Here is a 20,330-nt window from a genome sequence, read left to right on the forward strand (position 1 = left end):
TTGCGTAGATGGGGACCCTGAAAATAGCAGCTACGTCAACTGAGTACTGATGTGCCCCACCCAGGCCCAACTTTGCATACACCAAGTCCACACAGGGTTTTGCATTTCATCCCTGGTAGGGACGAGGACACTGAGGCCTCAAAAGGTTAAGGGGCTTCCCCAAGATCACACAACCTGGACAGAGGGCTGGCCAAAGGAGCCTGGGCAGAGGTCACCTGCCTTCTGGAGAGCAATCACTTCCCTTTTGCATCCATGTGGGAGACCCCAAGGTACCACAAGGGTGTGGCTTCCACCCAGCTTCTCAATGTGAGAGCAGCCTCCTCTGCTGCTGGGAAATCTTTCCCTGCTGGCCTCAGCCTCCAGCGCGGAGGCCTTCTGATCCCTCCCAGGCTGTGTCTCACTCAAACACAGATCTGGCCTCCTCACTTCCCTGCTTAAGCCTTCATGACCCCATCATGTGCATAAAGAACACACTCTTCACCTGACTCCTTGTATCTCCCCGTTACCTCCCACATCAAGTCCAAAGTCTGCAGCCCCTCAAGGCATTCGAGGCCCTTCACTCTGATGGTCTGGGGTAGACCCATCGTTGAGAGCCACGAAAATGGGGGCACTAAAGTTCCAGGGAAGCCTTCCAACTTGCTAACTCTCATGCATGCCTCATCAGGTGGGGCTGGGACGAACCACCTCCAGCCTTGGAGTCCCCAGTAGGAGTCCCCAGTAGCATTCGTTCCAACAGGTAAACTGCCTCTCGCTAGACAAAACCGACCTCTACCGTGGAGCCCAGCTTTCCAAACACAAGCTTCAGGACTAGAGCAATAGCAATGATGCCTAAACGCACGGCACTGCACCTGAATGGCACCCAGCAGACTTACTGGACTTTCAGGACAATCTCCGGTGGTTAACAATTATCTGCATTTTTTTTAGCACATTGAGGGTCCCAGAGGCAAAATGATTTCTGCCTGAATCAAACAGCTGATGAGATTCAAACCTAGGGCTAGTTTCACTGCCCCTTCCCATCTGGTTAGGGCAGAACTACTCCAACACCAAGGTCATCACCACCCCCACCCCAGGCCCTGCTCCCCTCTGTAGATGGAAAGCAGGACAATGGTGGGAACCTGTGAAAAAGGCTTGATTGCAGGGGTGTCCCACCTGTGGGCCGCAGGCCGCATGCAGCCCAGGATGGCTGTGAATGAGGCCTAACACAAACTCGTAAACTTACTTAAAGCATTATGAGATTTTCTTTTGTGATTACTTGTCGCAATGTATTTAATGTGTGGTCCAAGATAACTCTTGCTCTTCCAGTGTGGCACAGAGAGGCCAAAAGTTTGGACCCCCTGGTAGAGGAATGCAGAGAAGTAACAACAGGCTGAATGGGGCATAAGGAGTGACTCTTTCCTTCACTGTCACTGACACACTATTTTTTAAAATGAAACGATCTTATAAAAGAAGTAGCAGACTTAGCTGTTTAGAGTTCAGGCCCTGACATGGAAACCAACCAGCTCCACCACTTCCCCGCTGTTTACTCTGGAGGACTTTCATGAGAACTAAGAGAAGCTACTGCATGTCAGTGGCTTAGCTCAAAACACAGGAACTTCATTATTGTTGTCCTCTTTCTATCTCTCTGTCTCTCTTTTATTGATTGCCTCCCATAAGTGCCCACCAGGATCAAACCCGAAACCTTTGGTATACTGGGTGACACTCCAACCAACTGAGCCACCCGGCCAGGACACTGTTGTTCTATTATTAAAGTATTGGTTAGCTCTTCAGCCCACATATTGAGTATAAAGAGCAGGGAGGGAGTCTTCATTTTCATTTAATAGAACTCTGAATTGCTTATACTTTTTTTAGTTTTATTATATTTATTTTTTAAGTTATAGTAGAATACACGTAATGTAAATTTACCACTGTAACCCTTTTTAAGCACTTAGTTCAGTGACGGTCAGTGCAGTCGCACTGCTGGGCAGCTCTCCCCACCCTCCAGCCCCGGGGTGTGGTCCATCTCCCCGGACTGACATTTGGTCCCCATCAAACACCACCGCCCACTCCTTCTCCCAGCCCCTGGCAACCGCCATCCTACTTTTTTCCCCCAAGATTTTATTTTTATTTATTTTTAGAGAGAGGGGAAGGGAGGGAGAAAGAGAGGGAGAAAAACAGCAATGCACCAGAGAAATACTGATTGGTTCCTTCTCACACATCCCCAACTGGGCACCCGGTCCACAACCCAGGCACATGCCCTGACCATGAGTTGAACCAGCGACCTTTAGATGTGCAGGCCCGGGCTCAACTCATTGAGCCACACCAGCCAGGGCTTGCTTGTTTTTTTTTGTTTTGTTTTTTTTTTGAGGGTACGTTTATTAAGCTGGAAACAATGAAACAAGAAAGGGCCCAGGAGTAGAAGCAACAGGAGAAAGATGAGGTGGGGCTGCTCTGGCTCTCTAGAAACGTTATGGGAAAGAAGCGAGCCACAGCCGGGCATCAGGGCAGCAGTTAGCTCGCTGGGGAGTCAGAGAAAAGGGGGCCTCGGAGACAGATGCAGGGGGTTAGCCGGAACCAGCTGCCACTGCCCATTGCTCCCCTGGTTCCAAGTCTCATTAGGACCCTCAGAGTTAGGAGATGCCTGCCTGGCAGGGAACAAAGGCGTGAGTGTGCTCCCTGCAGGGAGAGTACGCCCCCTCCCACTTTCTGTCTCTAGGACTTTGACAGCTCATTTTAAAAATACATTTTTTTAAGTAAATGAGGTTATATTTTATTTTATTCACCATATTTGCACCTCTTCCTCCATGAGGGGTTCCACAGGTTCTTAAGTAAAACAATAAAGTAAACTAACATTATAGCCACGGGGGGCCTGAGAAACCACGTCCTTTGCAACTGTCCCTACACCAAGCCCCGGGAGGCATCATGGAGAACCCCATGCGGCTTGAACAACCATCTGTCTGTGGGTCACTCACAACTCCTCTCCGAGTATCTCCTTTTAAGTGGATACTAATGGTTTTCTTGTCATTTCCATGCCTGATCATTTCATGAGCAAAGTCATCAGCGGGTGTGACACAAACACCTGAGCTTTCTTCCTGGTGCCCGTTCTAGTGAAATAATGCTCATTACCATTCTCACGCTGCACCGTTTGAGTGGGTGTCGGATCCCAAGTTAAATTACAAGCTGCCTGAGAGGTAGGACTGTGCCTTTTCTCTCTTTAGAATCCCCCTCAGTGCCCAGAACAGTGCCCAGCAACAAGGCAGTTGCTCAAGAAATGGTGGTCGGTGGTGCTGGCCATGGCTGGAGGTTGGAGAGTGGCTGAACCCCGATCTTCAGTCACTACCAACCTGCTGGGCCCCCGTGTGGAGTCTGGGAGGCAGTGGGCCTGGGGACCACTCCTGTCCTCTTCCGGGGCAGTTTCCTCACCACTCCAGATGCAGCAGCTCTGCCCTGGCGCGAACCACTGCAGCTGCCACGATGGAAGACTGCTTGCCTGGCAGCTGGGCTACTCACTCACATTTCTTAACTTGTGTGTTTTCCACAGTTAAAGGTACTATGCGTGTATCCATCCACATGGAAAGGTGTGAATATATGGCTGAGTGACTAAAAAGGATATATATGTTACCAGTTCTTTTGTAAAATGTGTGTAGAAATACAAAAGACATCTATGTATGGAGGAAAAAAGAGCCTAAGGAACAATTATAAAGTGTTGACAGGGATCATTTCCAGGTGGTGTAATCTTCAGTAAATCTGTATTGTGGGTTTTGGGGGTTGTTTTTCAGTTTATCCACATTATAGAGTTTGTTCCACAGTGATCATGGATTTGTTGCACAGAAAAATATGTTTCCTAAGGAAGAAAATCAGTAGGTAGGCTAACTGAACTAATGACTAGAACTGAGTCTTCTGAACTAGACTGACTAAAAAACGTTTGCCCTGAAAACTCCATCCGGCCCAGGTTAGTAGGCAGGTGAGCACCAGATGCAGATCCAACCCACTTCTGGCTTTTGCCAGCAGGTGTCTAATGTGTCCTCGACATTCAGCAAGGAAGGAAGCTGAGACGCAGGGAGGTGAAGAGACCCCAAAGCGAGAGAATGGAAGGAAGGGGCACTGGGGCAGGACGGCAGGGCCCCCCTAGAACCAAGGTGACGAGGCAGGGCTGTGGGCGGATGCATGCCCCCTGGCGTGGCCCCGGAGAGCACACATTTCACCTATGCCCACCTGGGGCCTCAGGCTCCTCAGAAGGGAGTCCGTGGACCCACTGCCCTCTCTCCAACTTCCATCAGAGGGAGGCCCTGCTGGCTGCAAAACTGGGAACCTAGAAACTGGTTCTCCACCAGTGGGGGCCCTGCAGGCAGGACTCGTGGACTCATGTGTCTCCGTCCCAGGGTGCCGCTGCCTTGCACAGGCACAGGGGAGCACAGTCCCTTGCACAAAACACAGCACGTGAGCCATCACTGGCGGTGAATGCTGATTCATGAGCTGCCTATTCCCGGGTGTGTCCAAATGTGGACACTGTGCCCCTGCCCAAGGAGGAAGGGGTCACCCCATGCCATTCAGTGTCCTTATCTTCCCTGCCCCCCACCTCTGGCTTAGAAGACGGCTTCTCTCCCAGCATTCTGCCTCCACAAACTGCCTAGGGTAGGATCTCGTGTTCCTCCAAGGGCCATATCAGTGGCATCCTCATGATATCTGTGTATGAGGCAAAAAAAAGCAGAGGTGGCTCCTCTGTGCGAGATCAGTCACAGCCTGGCCCCAGCTCCCCCTGTGCTGGGCCGGCCAGGCCTGCTGGCGAAGGGGACCCCAGACGGCCGCTTCCTGCAGAGCCAGACCACAAGGCAGGGGCTGCTCCCAGCTGTGCTGGCTTCCCGCAGGTCCCAACTGCCTGAGGGCCCAGAAGGAGAAGCACCTGCCCCCACTTCGTCAGAGGCCCGGTGGAGCCTGTTTCCACACCAAAGGGGGTAAGGGTGACCATCCTGGCCTGACCTAGCCTCAGCATCCTATTCCTGTCGACTCCCTTTTCCTTTCTGCACAGACCTTTGCTTCTCCGTCACGATGTCTTTGGGGATGAAGAGGTAAGGCAATTAAGAAGCACAAACTGGTAGTTACAGAATAACCATGGGAATGTAAAGAACAGTGTAGGAAACGGAAAAGCCAAAGAACTTATACACATGACCCATGGACACGGACAATGGTGTGGGGATGGCCTGAGGGAGTTGGGGGGTCCAAGGGGGAAAATTGGGACAATTGTAATAGCATAATCAATAAAATACAATTTTTAAAAAATGATTGATCTATGTTTCAGCATGTACAAAAAATGTATTTGGCAGGAACACTGGGGCTGCCAGCCCATTTATGGCTGACCTCTAGGGCCTGCACCGTGGGGAACAGAAAAGGCCTTCTTATGTTTTCATCCTAAGGAGGGACCAGTGTTTCCCTTTGTTTTCCTTGTTCTTTCCCAGTGACGTGCAGTGGCCTATAGCTGGCACAACGGGTCGCGGGCAAGCGTGTGGGAATGGGGGGACACACCTGGGAGGGAAACTGTGCTGGGACACTGGCAGGGCTACATACAGCCTGGGGCGAGCCTGTCAGCACCTTTCAAGCTAGTCACAGGTCCAGGGCCGCACCCACACAGCTCAGCTGACAGCCCCATGGCAGGCCTCAGTGACCTGAGATAAGATGTTTCAGTTTCCTGTGAAACCCCCATCTCAACATGCTGCGGGTTTTCAGAGGTCTTTTAGATGCAGACAATAAGTACATCTGTGTATACACCCTCATTTCTACTCCCGAGTGGCTGACAGCTGATGTGAATTGGAAGGCACAGAGCAGGCCTTTTCTCGCCTCTTTTCCTGCCATCCACAGCAGAAGACGAGGGTGTGGCTTCTCTGCCCTCCGTGCTGGGAAAGCTGGTCTCTGATGGCTGAGCAGATACGACGCCCGCTCTAGCAGATCGGTAGGCCAGAGTGTCATGGAAATAAAAATAGAACGTCGAGGGCAGGGCAAAGAAGGCCAAAGTGTTTCTGAGAAAGGGTGGAGACAGCTCCAAACCTCACTTTGAGTTTCTGGTCTGCAAAGGCCAGGCTAGTTATGTCATTACTAAGACTGATGCATAGAGCAGCCCCGGGCCTCCAGGGCAACATTCTTCTTTCCCCTGGGATGAGAGTCTCAAAAAAATTCCACAAGAAGTTGATTCTGCAGGATCATAAAATCCAAATGTACAAATTATAGCCAAAAAAACAGAACCAAGCCCTAGCTGGTGCGGCTCAGTGGGTTGAGCATCACCCCACAAACCAGAGGTGTTGGGGGTGGTGGGGAAGGGTCACTGGTTCGATTCCCAGTCAGGGCACATACCTAGGTTGTGGGCCAAGTCCCTGGTTGGGGGTGTGTGAGAGGCAAGCAACTGATGTTTCTCAATGTTTCTCTCCCTCTTTCTCCCTACCTTCTTCCCTCTCTAAAAATAAATAAAATCTAAAAAAAAAAAAGAACTGAATGTAAATGTAGGAAGCTCCTGTTTCTAGATCCAGCCTCTAAAATTCCTCTCTCCAAGAGCAAATTTCTTAATCCTCTGAGCTTCATTTAAAATTATAAAACATAGGACTATAAAAACATATGACTGTCCCAGGACTCAGTGGAACTAGATATGTAAAGCAGCTACAAATGGTCATTCTCTGTCCTCTCTCCCTGCCCAAATGGCACACAAAAGGGACCTCTGATGCCCAAGTTAGGGTCTCTAAAGAAAGCATTTGGGGTGGACGACTATTTTCAACACTTCCAACATTTTAAACCGTCTAATGGAAAACCATGACTCTCGTGGGCAGTGGCAAGGTCTTGAAAGGCACAGAGGCCATGGGCCAGCATAATACAGAAGTCAGCTGGAGGAGAGGTGGGGCCTGCTCCTGCCTCCCTGTGCTATTAGTGGCCAGCCTTGTCACACACAGAAGGACAGGCAGCCAGAGGTCCTTCTCTCTGCTGGAACCCTCAGGGCCAAGGAGAGGATGCCAGTGAATGAAGTAACAGCTTTGGTCGCTGTGGGTGCCAAGGGGTTGACATACCGCTTCTCAGACCAAGTGAATCAGAGTCTGGATGTGTTTGAAAGTTCCCTCGATAACGAGGGCTGTTTCAGGTCCCAGGGGACAGAGGTAGGGGAGCAGGAGCATTTCTCTGTGCCCCTAAAAGCTTCTCAGGAAGGGATGGGCCTGATTTCTTCTCCTCTCCACTTTGTATTTTCAGGATATCCCCTACTCTCAGAGGAGAGCGAGCTACTTGGGCTGCCGCGGCCAAGAGCGCTCACAGCACTCCAGCACGCGTCTGCCCGCTTCCGCAGGCCACCGTCGGGCTCGCGGGCAGGTTTCTAGGTCTCATCTGACAAATGAGACAAGGAACTATACCCTCAGAGAGCTGCCATCAGGATGAAATATGGAAGTGCTCAACCACTCTAAGCTATTAGTAGAGGCTCTGGGGGAAAGGTCCAACTCCTCTCTCTGCTTTATACTTCAATAAGGTGAAACCTAGAACAGTTGTCTTGTTTACGTCTTGTTTATTTACGCCCCACTTCCTTCGGCTGAGCAGCTTACACGTGGTGGGCCCTTGGCAGAGAGATCTGGGGTCTCCTCCCCTGCCGCCCAGGAACATCTCACACGGTGGCAAATCCAGGCGGCACCCACGTGAGCAGAGGGGACTCTGGTGGCTGATAAGGTCTTTCCTCTGTGAGCACACTCTGGAAATTCCCCTGTCCTTCTCAGCCCTCAAGTCAAGTTAAACAGTGACGTAATATTTATACACTTGTTTTTATTCTTCAGCTGACTCAGGTGGCTGAAACAGATGCCTTCTAGAACAAATGAAAGTGACTCAGCCATAACTAAAGAACCCTGGTGCTGGCTGGCCATACACAGCTTCCTAGGCCCTTTCCCTTCCTTTCCTAATCCCTGGGCTTGACTCTCCTGGGCATCCAAAGTACCTGCCCCACATACACACTCACACCCCACTCAAAACTCCCAATTCAAACTACATACAAAATTAGATAAACCTGAGGGCATGGCCTGTTTTCCTAATTGCTCTCGCTCACTCTCTGGCTCTCTCTGTCTCTCTGGTTCTCCACTGGACCTGTAATGCAACAGCTGCTGAAATGACTTATCCTTCCGCACGCATTCATTTGTTGTGCAGGGACTGGGGATGCTGTTGGTTACCAAAGCTGGCATGACCCTGACATCAGAATAGCTAAATAAAAGATATCAAATCATAAACTGGGACGAGTTCTATGCAGAAAACAAACAAGGAGAAAGGGGTAGCAGACAGGCTTATTTATCCAGGGTGGCTGGGGAAGACATCTGTGGACAGACACCATTCAGGCACAGGCCCAATAGATGAAAAGGATTAGTTATGGGAAGCATGCAAGGGAGTTGGGGAGGAACCAGCATTTTAAGGAGAGGGAATAGAATATGCAAAGGCCGGGAGGCAGAAAACAGTTTGGTGTACCTCCTCAAATGAAGGATGACCTAGTGGCTAAATTGAATGAATGAGAGGGAAAGTGGCAGATAAAAGGTAAATGAGCTGGAAAGGGTTAGACCATGTGAGACTTTGTAGGTCACGGTTAGGTAGAACTTTATCATAACCCCCTTGAACCAAGGAAACCTGTAGCTGAGACAGTGTTTATCAAATAGTCATTTGCTCCCTCTTGTATCCCAGCCTCCCTTGCAATTAGACTGGGGCCATGTGATTGGTTCTGGCCAATGGATTTTAAGTGGAAATGCTACAGTCACTTCTAGATGAAACAATTATGGGCTAGTGAGCCTCTTGCAACTCTCTCTTCCCCTGACACAGTGACCCTGGAAGTCATGTGTTTTAGACAACATAGTCACAAGAATGCACGAGGCAGTGTTGGACTTCGAACAGCTGAGATTTCAGGGCTTATGTATCTGTGGCTGCAACATAACCTAGCCTATCCCGATTAATCTCAATATGTGCCTAAAAACTTTCAGCCCAGAGGAGCCTATTACCACAGCTTAGCACAGAGCAGGAATTCAGGAAACAACCCCTTCCCTCCAGCTCTTAGCCTTCCTCTCTAAAACGCTGGGGAACAGATTTAGATGCACTGCTCACACCTCTCTGCTCATTCTCACACTACCCCCAAGAAACTCCCAGTGATTGACGCCTTTTTTCCAGTGGAATAATTAATGTGTGGAAGGAAAGTCAGGGGACCTGTCTGTCCTGGGCCATACAGCAATCACCTACAAAAAAACTCACCATCCCTTATGTTTTGAAGCTTCCTGGTTTACAAAAAAAGAAAGAAAAGAAAGAAAAGAAAAGAAAAGAAAAGAAAAAAAGAAAAGAAAAGGAAAAGAAAAGAAGACAAGGCAAAGTCTAGACCTGTTGTTCAGAGGCGGGGAGTGAGACAATGCTGTCTAGGGACCAACCCCAGCAGTGGTTACAGTCAAGTGAACCTGACCTCGAATCCCAGCCCATTACTTACTAGCTATGTGGCTTTGGGCATATTACTCAATCTCTGAGTCTCAGTTTCCTGATCTATAAAATGGGGATAATGAGATTTGTGAGATGAGAGGCTTGCCTAGCACATATTAGGTGCTAAATCCAAGTTACAACTAGAACCCAAATACTCTGACTCCTAACCCAGGGGTCTTGGCCCAGCACAGTGCTGCCTCTGATGGCAAGTCTCCAGTAGCCTGAGGGTCTGATTACTATGCATGTTTTATTGTTCCCTTGTGGTTGGAAAGGGGTGGATGTTGGGGAAACTTCCAAGAGCAAATGCATGAGCCGTGTGGGTCCCTTGCAACAACTCAGCCTCTTGGGGACAGAAAGAGTTCATTCTGTTTTGTTTCACTTTAGGAAGTAGCCAAAAATTCCCCGCTCGATGACAGCTCAGCTCCAGGAAGGAAATGACTTTGGATGAGATGCCAAACCAACAGTTGGAAACTGTCAAGGTTGCACAACCAAGAAGAGACAGCACAAAAATTGAGAAACTTCAGACTCCCAGGAGGAGGGCAGCAGCAGATGAGAAGGTAAACCTTGGTCACCTTCCAGATCCCTTCAGATCCAAGAAGCTCCGTGCTCTCCTACTCAGCTGATACCTGGAACCACCCAGGCCCCCACTCCACACAGTGGCCAGAACAGTGGGTACTCCCCAGGTGCAAGCCCTCCAAAATCTTGCCTTGGCTCTTGGTGAAAGCAAACTTGACCACAGCCTGGGCAACCCTGGGTGGCCTGACCCTGCCCTGTCCATAGTCTCAGCCCACCACACACACTCCCATTGTCCTCTGGTTCGGGGAGGCCTCCGTGGCCCCCCTTTGGGTCCTCAAGCACTGCTCCCTCCCACCAGGCCTTTGCACGTGCTGTCACCTTGGCCTAGAAAGGCCTTCGAGCTCCCTCACTCCAGCTGCCCACTCATCCTTCCAGTGGAGGCTTCAGTCTCACTTCCTCGGGGTAGTCTCCCCTGACAAGACCAACTCTTCCCCTCTTCCCCGTCCTACCTCTCTGTCCCCCCTACCTACACTTCTCCTTCGAGCACTTGCTCTGTGGTTGGTTACGTGTCCAACGTAACCAACACTAGACTCACGCTCCTTGAGGTCTGGGACCCTGTATTTTCATCGCCATATCCCCAGGGCCCGATACATAGCAGAAGACACTCAATAAATATTTTAGTTCATTATTGAGTCTCCTGTCCAGCTCTGTGTATCTAACTCCCCATGGGGAGGAACGAGGGAGAGTCCACCTCACAGGTGAGGCACAGCTGGTTTCTAGCCTCCATCCTCAGAGCTAAAGCGATCTGAGCCCAACCATCAACAGGCTCAGCTCCTAGGTCTGCTTTCAGTGGCACTGAACTAGCTCCTGAGCTCCGCAGTGGTGGCAGACACACCATCCTCAGCTGGAAGCCAGTGTTGGCTCTCTGGCCTCTCCCTTGATTCCTGCTCCTAAGCCCCCAAGATGATGGCACATAGGCCCTAAAGGCTGCCTCACAGGCCCCTCCTAAGCCTGGTAGTCTGGAAAAGTTCCTCTTGGTATTAGGACTCTTGTGTTTTAAGCCCCAGAGTGATGATTGGCCCTAGCCCCTGGGGTCAGACTCTTCTAATGCTGAATGCTGGCCTGACCATGTTGTTTTGTTTTATTTTGTTTTAAGAGAAAAAGAGAGAAACATCGATTTGTTGTTCCACTTATTTATGCATTCATTGGTTGATCCCTCTGTGTGTTCTGACCTGGGATCAAACCCACAACCTTGGTGTATCAGGATGATGTTCTAACCAACTGAGCTATCCAGCCAGGGCTGGCCTGACCATATAAATGCTGCCCCTGCCCCACAGACTCAGCTTTGCAGAGCTGCCCAGCAATTTCACCTGGTCACCATTACACGGGAGCAGTGATTCCCACAGTGTATTAGTCCCACTGGAATGTTAGTAAGCGTCAAAAGAAAAAGGGGTCCACAGTCAAATATAAGTGGGAAACACTGGCCCAAAGAAGTTTCTTTGCTACAGGACTTATCAGAGCTTTAACATGCCAGTGTACACTGTGAATCTCCGAAGGTCAGGGGCACTGATGAAAATACAAGATTTTCCGAGTTTAGTCATTCATGAACCTTTGCTTGCAGTGGGGTGCTGCCGGAGCACTCTCATAAGGCACATGGTTTGGGAAAGGCTACTCTACACCCTGACTTACCCTGCAGTTGCCCTATATACACAATACTGTCTCCATCACAACAAGACATCTTTTGACCAGGACACAAAGGCAGCATTCCCCTTGCTGTCCTGACCCAGCGACTGGAGCTTCATCCAAGACCCAGCTCTTCCCCGTGGGCTCAGCGGAGCCTGGAAACGTGACGACATCCACAGCTGACTACTACACGACTGGCTTTGCCAGAGTTGGGAAGTGAAGTGGGGAAGAGAGGGTGAGAAAGGGCGAGGGAATGAATGTCATCTTACAGAGTAGAGCATCAACAGCCACTGCCTAGAGCAGATGGAAAAAAAAAACTAGAAATGTGAGAACATGCGTCAAAACAAAAGTTGCAAAAGCAATGTATAGAGGAACTAAAAGTTATGATAGAAATTGTATTGGGAGGAAGGGGGAGAAGTGTGCATAAGCCAAATCCTCTTCTAGGAAGTTATTGACTAATATTTAAATTGACAAATATGAAAAAGAATAATACAAGCACAGTATTCAGAGATAGCACCAATGTGATAAAGAATATCCATTCCCCAGTCTTCCTACATTTAGGAATTTCAGCTTGACATTTGGCTGCCTGGCTAAAAACTACACTTCCTGTAGCTAATTATGGTCTTGTGATTAAGGTCCAGCCAACAGAATCTACTGATGGGATGAAGACAGGAAAGAGCCTGCCCCCGCCCCTTCCTGCTGGCTGGAATGTGGGAATGGCAGTAGGGCAGGGGCAAGCACCTCAGACTACAAGGTGGGAGCCACGCGTTGAGGACGGCAGGATAACAGAAGAAGCCTGAATCCAACACTGCGAATCCACCATATCAGCCTTGGATTGCCAACATACATACTACTAATCGAAAGAAATCCTCCTGTAGTTCAAGCTGCTGTCAGTGGCCTTTCTGATCACAGCCAAACCAACCTAATAAGTAATACAGAATGTGGTGCCCCGGAGGAGAGCTCCCAACAGCAAGGATCCAGACATTGCAGGCTGGAAAGCTGGTGACTCTTCATGAAGCAAAGCAAAAAAGTTGGTAAAACCACCATCACCTGCGACACTCAGAAGGCAGTCAGAGGGCACCTGTAATTGAGTGCACCTGTAACTGAGGGGCGATGTTGCATATGTCCTGAATGTTGGTGCATGTGCCTTCTTTTTCAGGAACCTCCAATAAAAGAGAGATGAACTCTAGTGGACCGAGACCTTGTACGAGCAGAATCGAAAAGGAAGACTCAGCCTGTAGCTGACAATCCAAGCTGACCAAGAACCCCCACGTCAGGGGCTCTGAAGAGACAGCCTCAGCAGGAGATAAGACCACGGCCCTAACCTTTCTAATCACGATTCACCTTTCTCAGCTCCACCAATGAACCCACGAAGGGAGTTCTGTGAAGGACACAGAGAGCCCAAAGTCAAATTAAGAGAGCTTCCTGCTCATGCAAGTTATTGTTTCAGATGGCCTCAAAGGAGGCTCGGGGTAAGCACATTAAATTAGGAGAGGCAGGTGGGTCCAGGGCACAGGCCACTAAATGAAAGATCAAACCTTCCAGGGTTAAGAGCTCAGATAGGTCTACACTGAGTCAGAACTGATTAGAAGCCAAAAGACAAGAAGCCGCTAGTTTTTTTATGAGAATTGTGTTGCTGAAGAAACCACAGTGCGGGTGAGACAAAAGCTTGTAATTGTTTCACCCCTCCAGCTCCCCTCCGGCTCCCCAACCCACACCAGCAGGAAGTGGGCTGCAGAAGCCGAGTAGCCCTCCATAAGGGCAGACTCTCTTCACTCCCCACTTCGAATGAGGCCACAGAAAATAATGAACAGGGCACTCCCCCCAACGCCCACGCCCCCTCCACCAAGGCAGCCAGAAGTTAAAAAACAGGTGTTAGAGCCGAGGTTCTTAAACCTTCATCTGCATCGGATCAGACACTACCCCAGGAGTTTGTGAATCAGCAGATGAGGTGAGGCCCAGGAATTTGCATTTCTAATAAGTTCCCAGGTGCTGCTGACAAATAAGATCTGGGAAACACACTTTGAGAATCCCCAGTTTACTGAAAACAAGGAGCTGCCAAATGGGCCAAGCGAAGGGCTCACTCCCCTAGCAGAAGGGACCTTTTACAATTCCCATCAGCCAGATTTGTCACCTGCTTTAACAAGCACTACAGTGTGTTTCTCATTTCAAATGAGAGTTTTGATTGAATTCCTCCTGTTCATATCCCACCACTGAGAGAAAAGACTAGTGTGAATCACCCGTAAATCCTGAGCCTTGAGCTGAAGGAAGGAACTGATTCCAGGTCTGTCTCCCCTGGGGAACGGGTGAGATGTTTTCTGTGTGGAAGAGAGGTATACATGGACACTCGGACCAAAGCGGAAGACTGTAGGGAGACTGCTATCCCTCCAGTGTTTCTCCTTCCTCTTCTAGAGTAACAGAACCTTTAGTAGTGCACTTAACCTCCCAGGTAAAGATTACATTTCCCAGCCTCCCTTGCAGTGAGGTGTGATCATGTGACTAGATCCTGGCCAATGGGCTTAAGAAAGCAAGTTAGGTAGGCAGCTTTCCAGACACACCCTTCCTACTGGCTGGAATGTGCACGCTGGGGCACAGAGCAGCCCTCTCAGGTAAGGGTCAGCAGCTAGGTGTCCAAGATGGCAGAGCAATGAAAAAGCAAGAACCAGATCCTCCACACCATGAAACGGTCCCATCAGGCCTGTGCAGCTCGGCCTGAAACCGGAGAGAGAAATGAACTGTCTTATCTAAATCACTGTAGTCTGCCCTTCGTCACAGCAGTGAACCTGAAATGCTAACACAGGAGACTACCGAGAAATGGCTAGGAGAGTAAAAACAGGTGACAATGGCCAGATTTGCTGGAGGACAGAGTGGGTAGCTGGGAAATAAGCCTCCTGTACTACTTTATTCTAATCTTATGGCCTCTGATGTGTGACAAATTGGATAACATGGTCTTCGTGATTAAGGCCAAGAAAATATCAAGAAACAGAGACCCACACACCCCGCTCTTCACACCATCAGACCAGCTGCCACCCACGGTACCTGGTTTCAAAAGACTTTGGGCCAACATGGCCCCCCAAATGCTCCCACACATCACCTCTCAGTTCAGGCCCAACCTTCAGAAAGCCTCTGTCAAATACAAATGTTATGAGCTGGAGACATAGTTCTCTAAGGAAGTCACTTTCCACCTAGGTCTTTAGGTGTATGTGATTGTCAAGCACTGTTTTGTGAAAATCTATTTAAAGCCCTTTAAGTGGTAGGCAGAAGTCAGGTTCTCAAACTGCCAGAGACAACTGAGCAAGGTCATAAACAATCTTCAACAAGTACCTGCAAAATAAGGTTTAATTAATACTACAATTAGGGAAGGGAAACTGGCTTTGACCAGTTGGAACACAGAAACTTAAACTGCTTCACACACACCCTCTATATTCACCTCCAAAAGGTAACAGAAATTTATAGCACTTTGTTTTGGGGGGAGCGCCTTGCCCCATGACTTAAAGCAATAGTGAAAGCAGCCGGGGGGATTTGTGGATGTGGAGGCAGGCTTTAATCTCTCTTCTTCCAGCAATTTTCATCAGCAAGGCTGAGGGGAAGAGAAAGAGGTTTGGAGGGCAAAGGCAGACCTCGCAGCCCTGGGAGGACAGAGGCAGCTGGGACAGGAAAGCAAGGATTTGAGTCAAGTTCTGTGCAGGAGAGGCTGACAGACAAAAACAGCACTGTTTCCTAAAAGCCCAAATGCTGCGTTCTGCGATGAGAAAAGCTAAGGAGGGGGGCTCTGCACCCAGACAGCCTGGTGTGGCCTCTGTGTCCACCAGTGACCAGAGAGGCAGCCCCTGTGACTAATTTCTTAGTTGGATGGCAAATTCTTTCATCAAAGTTTTTTTGAAGATTAAAAAAGGTCTTAAAGCCAGAGTGTAGCTCCTGCCAAAACATGCTCGAGGGCCGGCCACGCGGGACCGTCTTGTTTACTCACAGTTCAGGAGGATCTGGGCGGCACGGTAGAGCTCCAGGTGGTGCAGCAGGTCCAGCAGCTGCTGGACGGTGGCCTGTCGCATCCCCCACCACCACAGCAGCTCCCGGGTGATGCTCACACCCTGCACCCGCTCCATCGACTTGATCTTCCGCAGCTGGGTCAGGTCTGTGATCACATAGGAGGCTGGAAGGCAAGTTGAGAGGACCTGCTTAGAGTTAGAAAAGCAGTCCCTCTCCAAGAGGGTCAGCATGCTAACTAGGCTTTGCTCACCACACTTTCCCCATCTGCCCACTGCCAGACCTGAAATTCCACCATCAGCTGGAGTCCACAGGCAGCCCAAGTTATAATGTTGATTCCATGTAATACTCACCGGGACCAGCACATTAACACTTGAACCTAAATATCAACTTTGCTGCTGCACAAGACTTTGGAGAAAGACCACTGGATGCTCGGGGTCAGGGGCCTAGAGCTTTAGCTGTTTATTTGCTCTGGGTGAGCCACTTCCACCACGGAACCTGTTTCCTCGACTGTGACAGCGGGGTAACAACTTTGCCTGCCACTCCCCCTGCAGAATAGAAGCCCATATAGGAGCTTTACGTGTTCTGTTCACTAACAGATCCCCAGAGCAGAGAACAGCACCTGGCACAGAGTGGGTGAGGCAGAGGAGGTGCCCAGGGGGCAAAATGTAAGGAGGGGCTCTCTCTTAGGGCTGACTGTGCACTGTCAGACAGGCCAGTAAGCCAAGACAAGGGGAACAGGAAAACAGACAGGTAGTTAAATAACCAAGCAGTTTATAGCTATACAGTAAGTCGTAAATCCTATCTTCCCTACCCAAGGACATTGAAGAATAAGTGGTTCAGCCCTGGACAGGTAGCTCAGTTGGTTAGAGCATCATCCCAATACACCAAGGTTGTGGGTTCAATCCCTGGTCAGGGCACATATAAGAATCACCCAATGAATGCATAAATAAATGGAACAACAAGTCAATGTTTCTCTCTCTTCCTTCCTCTCTCTAAAAAATCAGTAAATAATTTTTTTTCAAAAAAGGAGTAAATAGTTTACACTTTTCCTCCTCAATCATAGGGTAAATAGCTTCAATCACCCTGCTCCAGGAGATAGATGACAGAAAGCCAGTTAGTGCCAGTTGTGCCATCCACACCCAAGAATGGAATAAATCTTATTTGGGGACATCAGCATAAAGCTAATGAATATTCTATTAAGATCCTCCCCTAAGACTTCCTCTAAACACCCAGTCATTATTTATTTGTATTTGTTTGTTTAAAGATTTTATTTATTTTTAAAGAGAAAGGAAGGGAGGGAGAAAGAGAGGAGGGAGAGAAACATTGATGTGTGAGAGAGATATAGATATGCTGCCTCTCATGCACCCCTAAGTAGAGACCTGGCCTGCAACCAGCCAAGGCTGTTTGTTTTTATTGAATTGAAGCATTTATAGAATCGTACACCTGATACCTATATAATTTTATTAACTCCCAGTCTTTAAAACCCTCAAGACTAAGGACCCAGTGCACGCTCTCTGATCAGGGTGCATGCCCACGCCTCTCCCTTCCTCCTCTTCTTCCCTCCAGGTGCCTTTCCTCTGCCCTTCTCGCCAGTTCCAAGGGCCCTTCTTCTGCCTCTGTAACTTGTTTCCTGAGCCTACACAACTCAGCTGGCTCACTTTACCACGTCTGTAACTTTCTAAGTAAACTTTCTCTTATAATTTGAGTTCCTGGATCTGAATTATTTCTTTGCCAAATTCAAGAACAAAGGTCCAACTTTGCCAGTAAGATCTTGTGCCATTTCATTGCCAATGTCATCAGTAACATTTGCAGCATCTGAAGAGTAGGTGCCTCCTTATGCCTCTTTAAAATTTACCCTGAGTATCTCATTGTCCTCATCCCTAAGTCCGAACCCTCTCAGGGGAAACACGAATGAACAAATGAGCGAATGAATGACTGAATGAGCAAGCCAACCTACATGGCCCACCATTCTCATAGAACTGTTATAAGGGTAAAGAGAACCTGTGGATCTAAAAGCACTTTTCCAACTTTGAAGCACTGAACAAAATTTGCAGGGGTCTATGACTGGCAATACTAAAAATAATGCGTTTCTGCACTGGCTGGTGTGGCTCAGTGGATTGAGTATCGGCCTGTTAACCAGAAGGTTGCTGGTTCAATTGTCAGTCAGGGCACATGCCTGGGTTGCAGGCTGGGTCCCAAGTAGGGGGTGCTCGAGAAGCAACCACACATTGATGTTTCTCTCCCTCTCTCCTTTTCCTCCCCTCTCTCTGAAAATGAAATAAAAAATAAAATAAAAATCTTAAAAAATAATGCATTTCTTCTTTTCATTTTTTAAATAAAATTAATGGTTGTTCACTAAAGGGAACTTGAGGAATGCAGAAGAAATGTAATAAAACAAGTCACACTGTATCCTATTAAGGTACTTTCCCTTCTCACCACCCCCACACACACACATACACACAGGTGTGGTTCTGGGTGCAGTTGTCACCAGGCTGTAAGATTTTGCAGCCTGATCCTATTTATTAACTTTATACCATAAGCTTTTCCAGTTGTCATAAGCTCTTTATAAATGTTTTTTTCGAATGGTTACAAAGTATTCTGCTGAGTTTACTGAAGTGAGAAAGGCATTTTATTTAACTAGGAATAAAATAATCACGCTTCAATTTTGGGGTTTCAGAAATCACAAAGCAAGAATCTATGTAAACATCCAGTCATGCATTCATTCATTCATTCATTCAACACAATATGATTGGGCACTACTGTATTCCAGGCCTGTGACGAGCTCTAGAGACCCTGTGGTGAGTAAACCAGAAGCCCATGGAGCTTTTCTATTTGAAAAATACAAACATAAGTGAGTGAGGAAGGGGGCCAAGGGATGAAGCCCAGGAGAACATGACTGAGGGCTGCGGTGCTGGGCTAGGGGTTTGGACTTGGCCCTAAGAGCCATGGGCACAATGCTAGACCTCAGGGCCAGGAGGGACAGAATCATGTTGCACAACGCCCTTCCTCTGAAGGAGTGGGGATGGGTGTGACAGTTTCCTGCAGAGCGAAAGCCTCCAGGAGAGTGCCCTGTTAGGATGGAAAGTTCCTTGAGTTGCAACTTTTCGTCACTGGAAACCCCAGGACAGTTTCCAGGACAGTGGGAAGTGATGTCAGCAGGGTCAGGGGCTGCTTCCGACAGCAGAGAGAAAACAGCAGCGAGAAACTATGTTCACGCCTCCCACTCTTGGAGGCAGCATGATGTGTCACAAGAAAACCAGAAGCACAGGGCTGCCCCGGAACGCCATGGCTGTGGGAACTCAGCCACGGCCCTTAACCTCTGTGGGTTGCATTTCCTCCCAGGCAATGCAGGAAAAATTAAGAACTAAACTCTAAGTGCCTGTAGTTTGGACATCCTAGCTCCATGAAAATGATGTATCTTAAGGTACTGACTTAGTAACATCTAACTACACCTGTGAAACAGGGTCCAAACAAGATGGGGACCTCGGGGGGGATGAAGCACTGCTGTGGGCCCTGTTACATACACCTCTTTTCTCCACAAACAAAGGTAATAGAACATTTGGAAAATGAGAGAAAATCAAAGTCCCCATGACATCCCACTTCAAAAATATCAAGAAAAGCACTGCTTACACTTTTGCTTCTAATCTTCCAGATTTTGCCCTGGCTGGTGTGACTCAATGGATTAAGCACCAGCCTGCAAACCAAAGTGCTGCTGGTTCGATTCCCAGTCAGGGCCCATGCCTGGGTTGTGGGCCAGATCCCCAGTGGGAGGTGTACAAGAGGCAACCACACATTGATGTTTCTCTCACTCTCTTCCTCCCTCCCTTCCCCTCTCTAAAAATAAATTAAATCTCTAAAAAAATTTTTTAATCTTCCAGATTTTTCTATCAATATAAAAATACATGCTTATGTCAGCAGGACAGTTTCAATGATGGTCTAGGCCCAGGCTTTGGATTCAGAGGCCTGGGTTCTAATACTATCTCTGCTACTTACTTGCTGTGTGCTTGGGAAGGCCCTTCACCTCTCCCTGTGCTGCAGTTTCCTCATCTGCAAATGAGGATAACAGCACCTGCCTCAGAGGTTGTTGAGAGGATTAGATTACTTATATGTATAGAAGCACTTGGAATAGTGGTTGGCACGTGGTAAATGAGATATGAATGTTAGCTGTAATTACTAAACTAACTACACTCTTCAAAAAACCTGTTTTTATCCCCTTGGGTTAACACCATGTGGAAACCATCCCCCCAGGTGTGAGTTCCTGAATCCTTCAGGAGATCACCTGATGGATGCAGTGGAAAAGCTTGCCCTTCTTCAAAGTCTTCAGGTCTTCTCTGGAGCAGACCTGACACAGCCTCCTGAACTGACCCCCCCTAGGGTTGAATGCCCCTTGTCTGACTGAGAGAAGGGGAAAGCACTAAGGACCGTCCCCACCACCATGTCCCCTAAGCTTCTCAGCCTTTCATCTGCATTTTACAGGTGAGGAGAGTCACGTGCCTGAAGTCACACAGCTGGGAAAGGACAAAGCAGGGCTCTGCACAAAGACTGGTACGTGCACGAGTGAGCAAGATGAGTGAGCAAGATGAGGAGCAAGAGGGACCCCTGTCCCTGGGTCCCTCAAAATACACCCAGGGTGGGTGAAGCTGTAAGAAGCCTGCTTTCCCCCAAGGGCAAAAGTGGATGCAGCTGCAATGACAGGGAAATGACCGGGAGGC

The 20,330-nt window shown here is 48.7% G+C and overlaps 1 protein-coding gene across 1 annotated transcript in view; it reads right to left on the reverse strand.

The window, feature by feature from the left end:
- The window catches only part of IRAK2 (interleukin 1 receptor associated kinase 2), a 59,790-nt gene that overhangs the window by 34,031 nt on the left and 5,429 nt on the right, over nt 1-20,330 (reverse strand). Inside the window, exon 2 of the mRNA XM_045832267.1 lies at nt 15,599-15,781. Within this exon, the coding sequence (XP_045688223.1) occupies nt 15,599-15,781 (183 nt within the window). The remainder of the gene's footprint in view (nt 1-15,598; nt 15,782-20,330) is intronic.

This window comes from Phyllostomus hastatus, unplaced genomic scaffold (assembly GCF_019186645.2).
Source record: "Phyllostomus hastatus isolate PE091 unplaced genomic scaffold, TTU_PhHast_1.1 phas_contig_16, whole genome shotgun sequence".
NCBI lineage: Eukaryota > Metazoa > Chordata > Mammalia > Chiroptera > Phyllostomidae > Phyllostomus > Phyllostomus hastatus.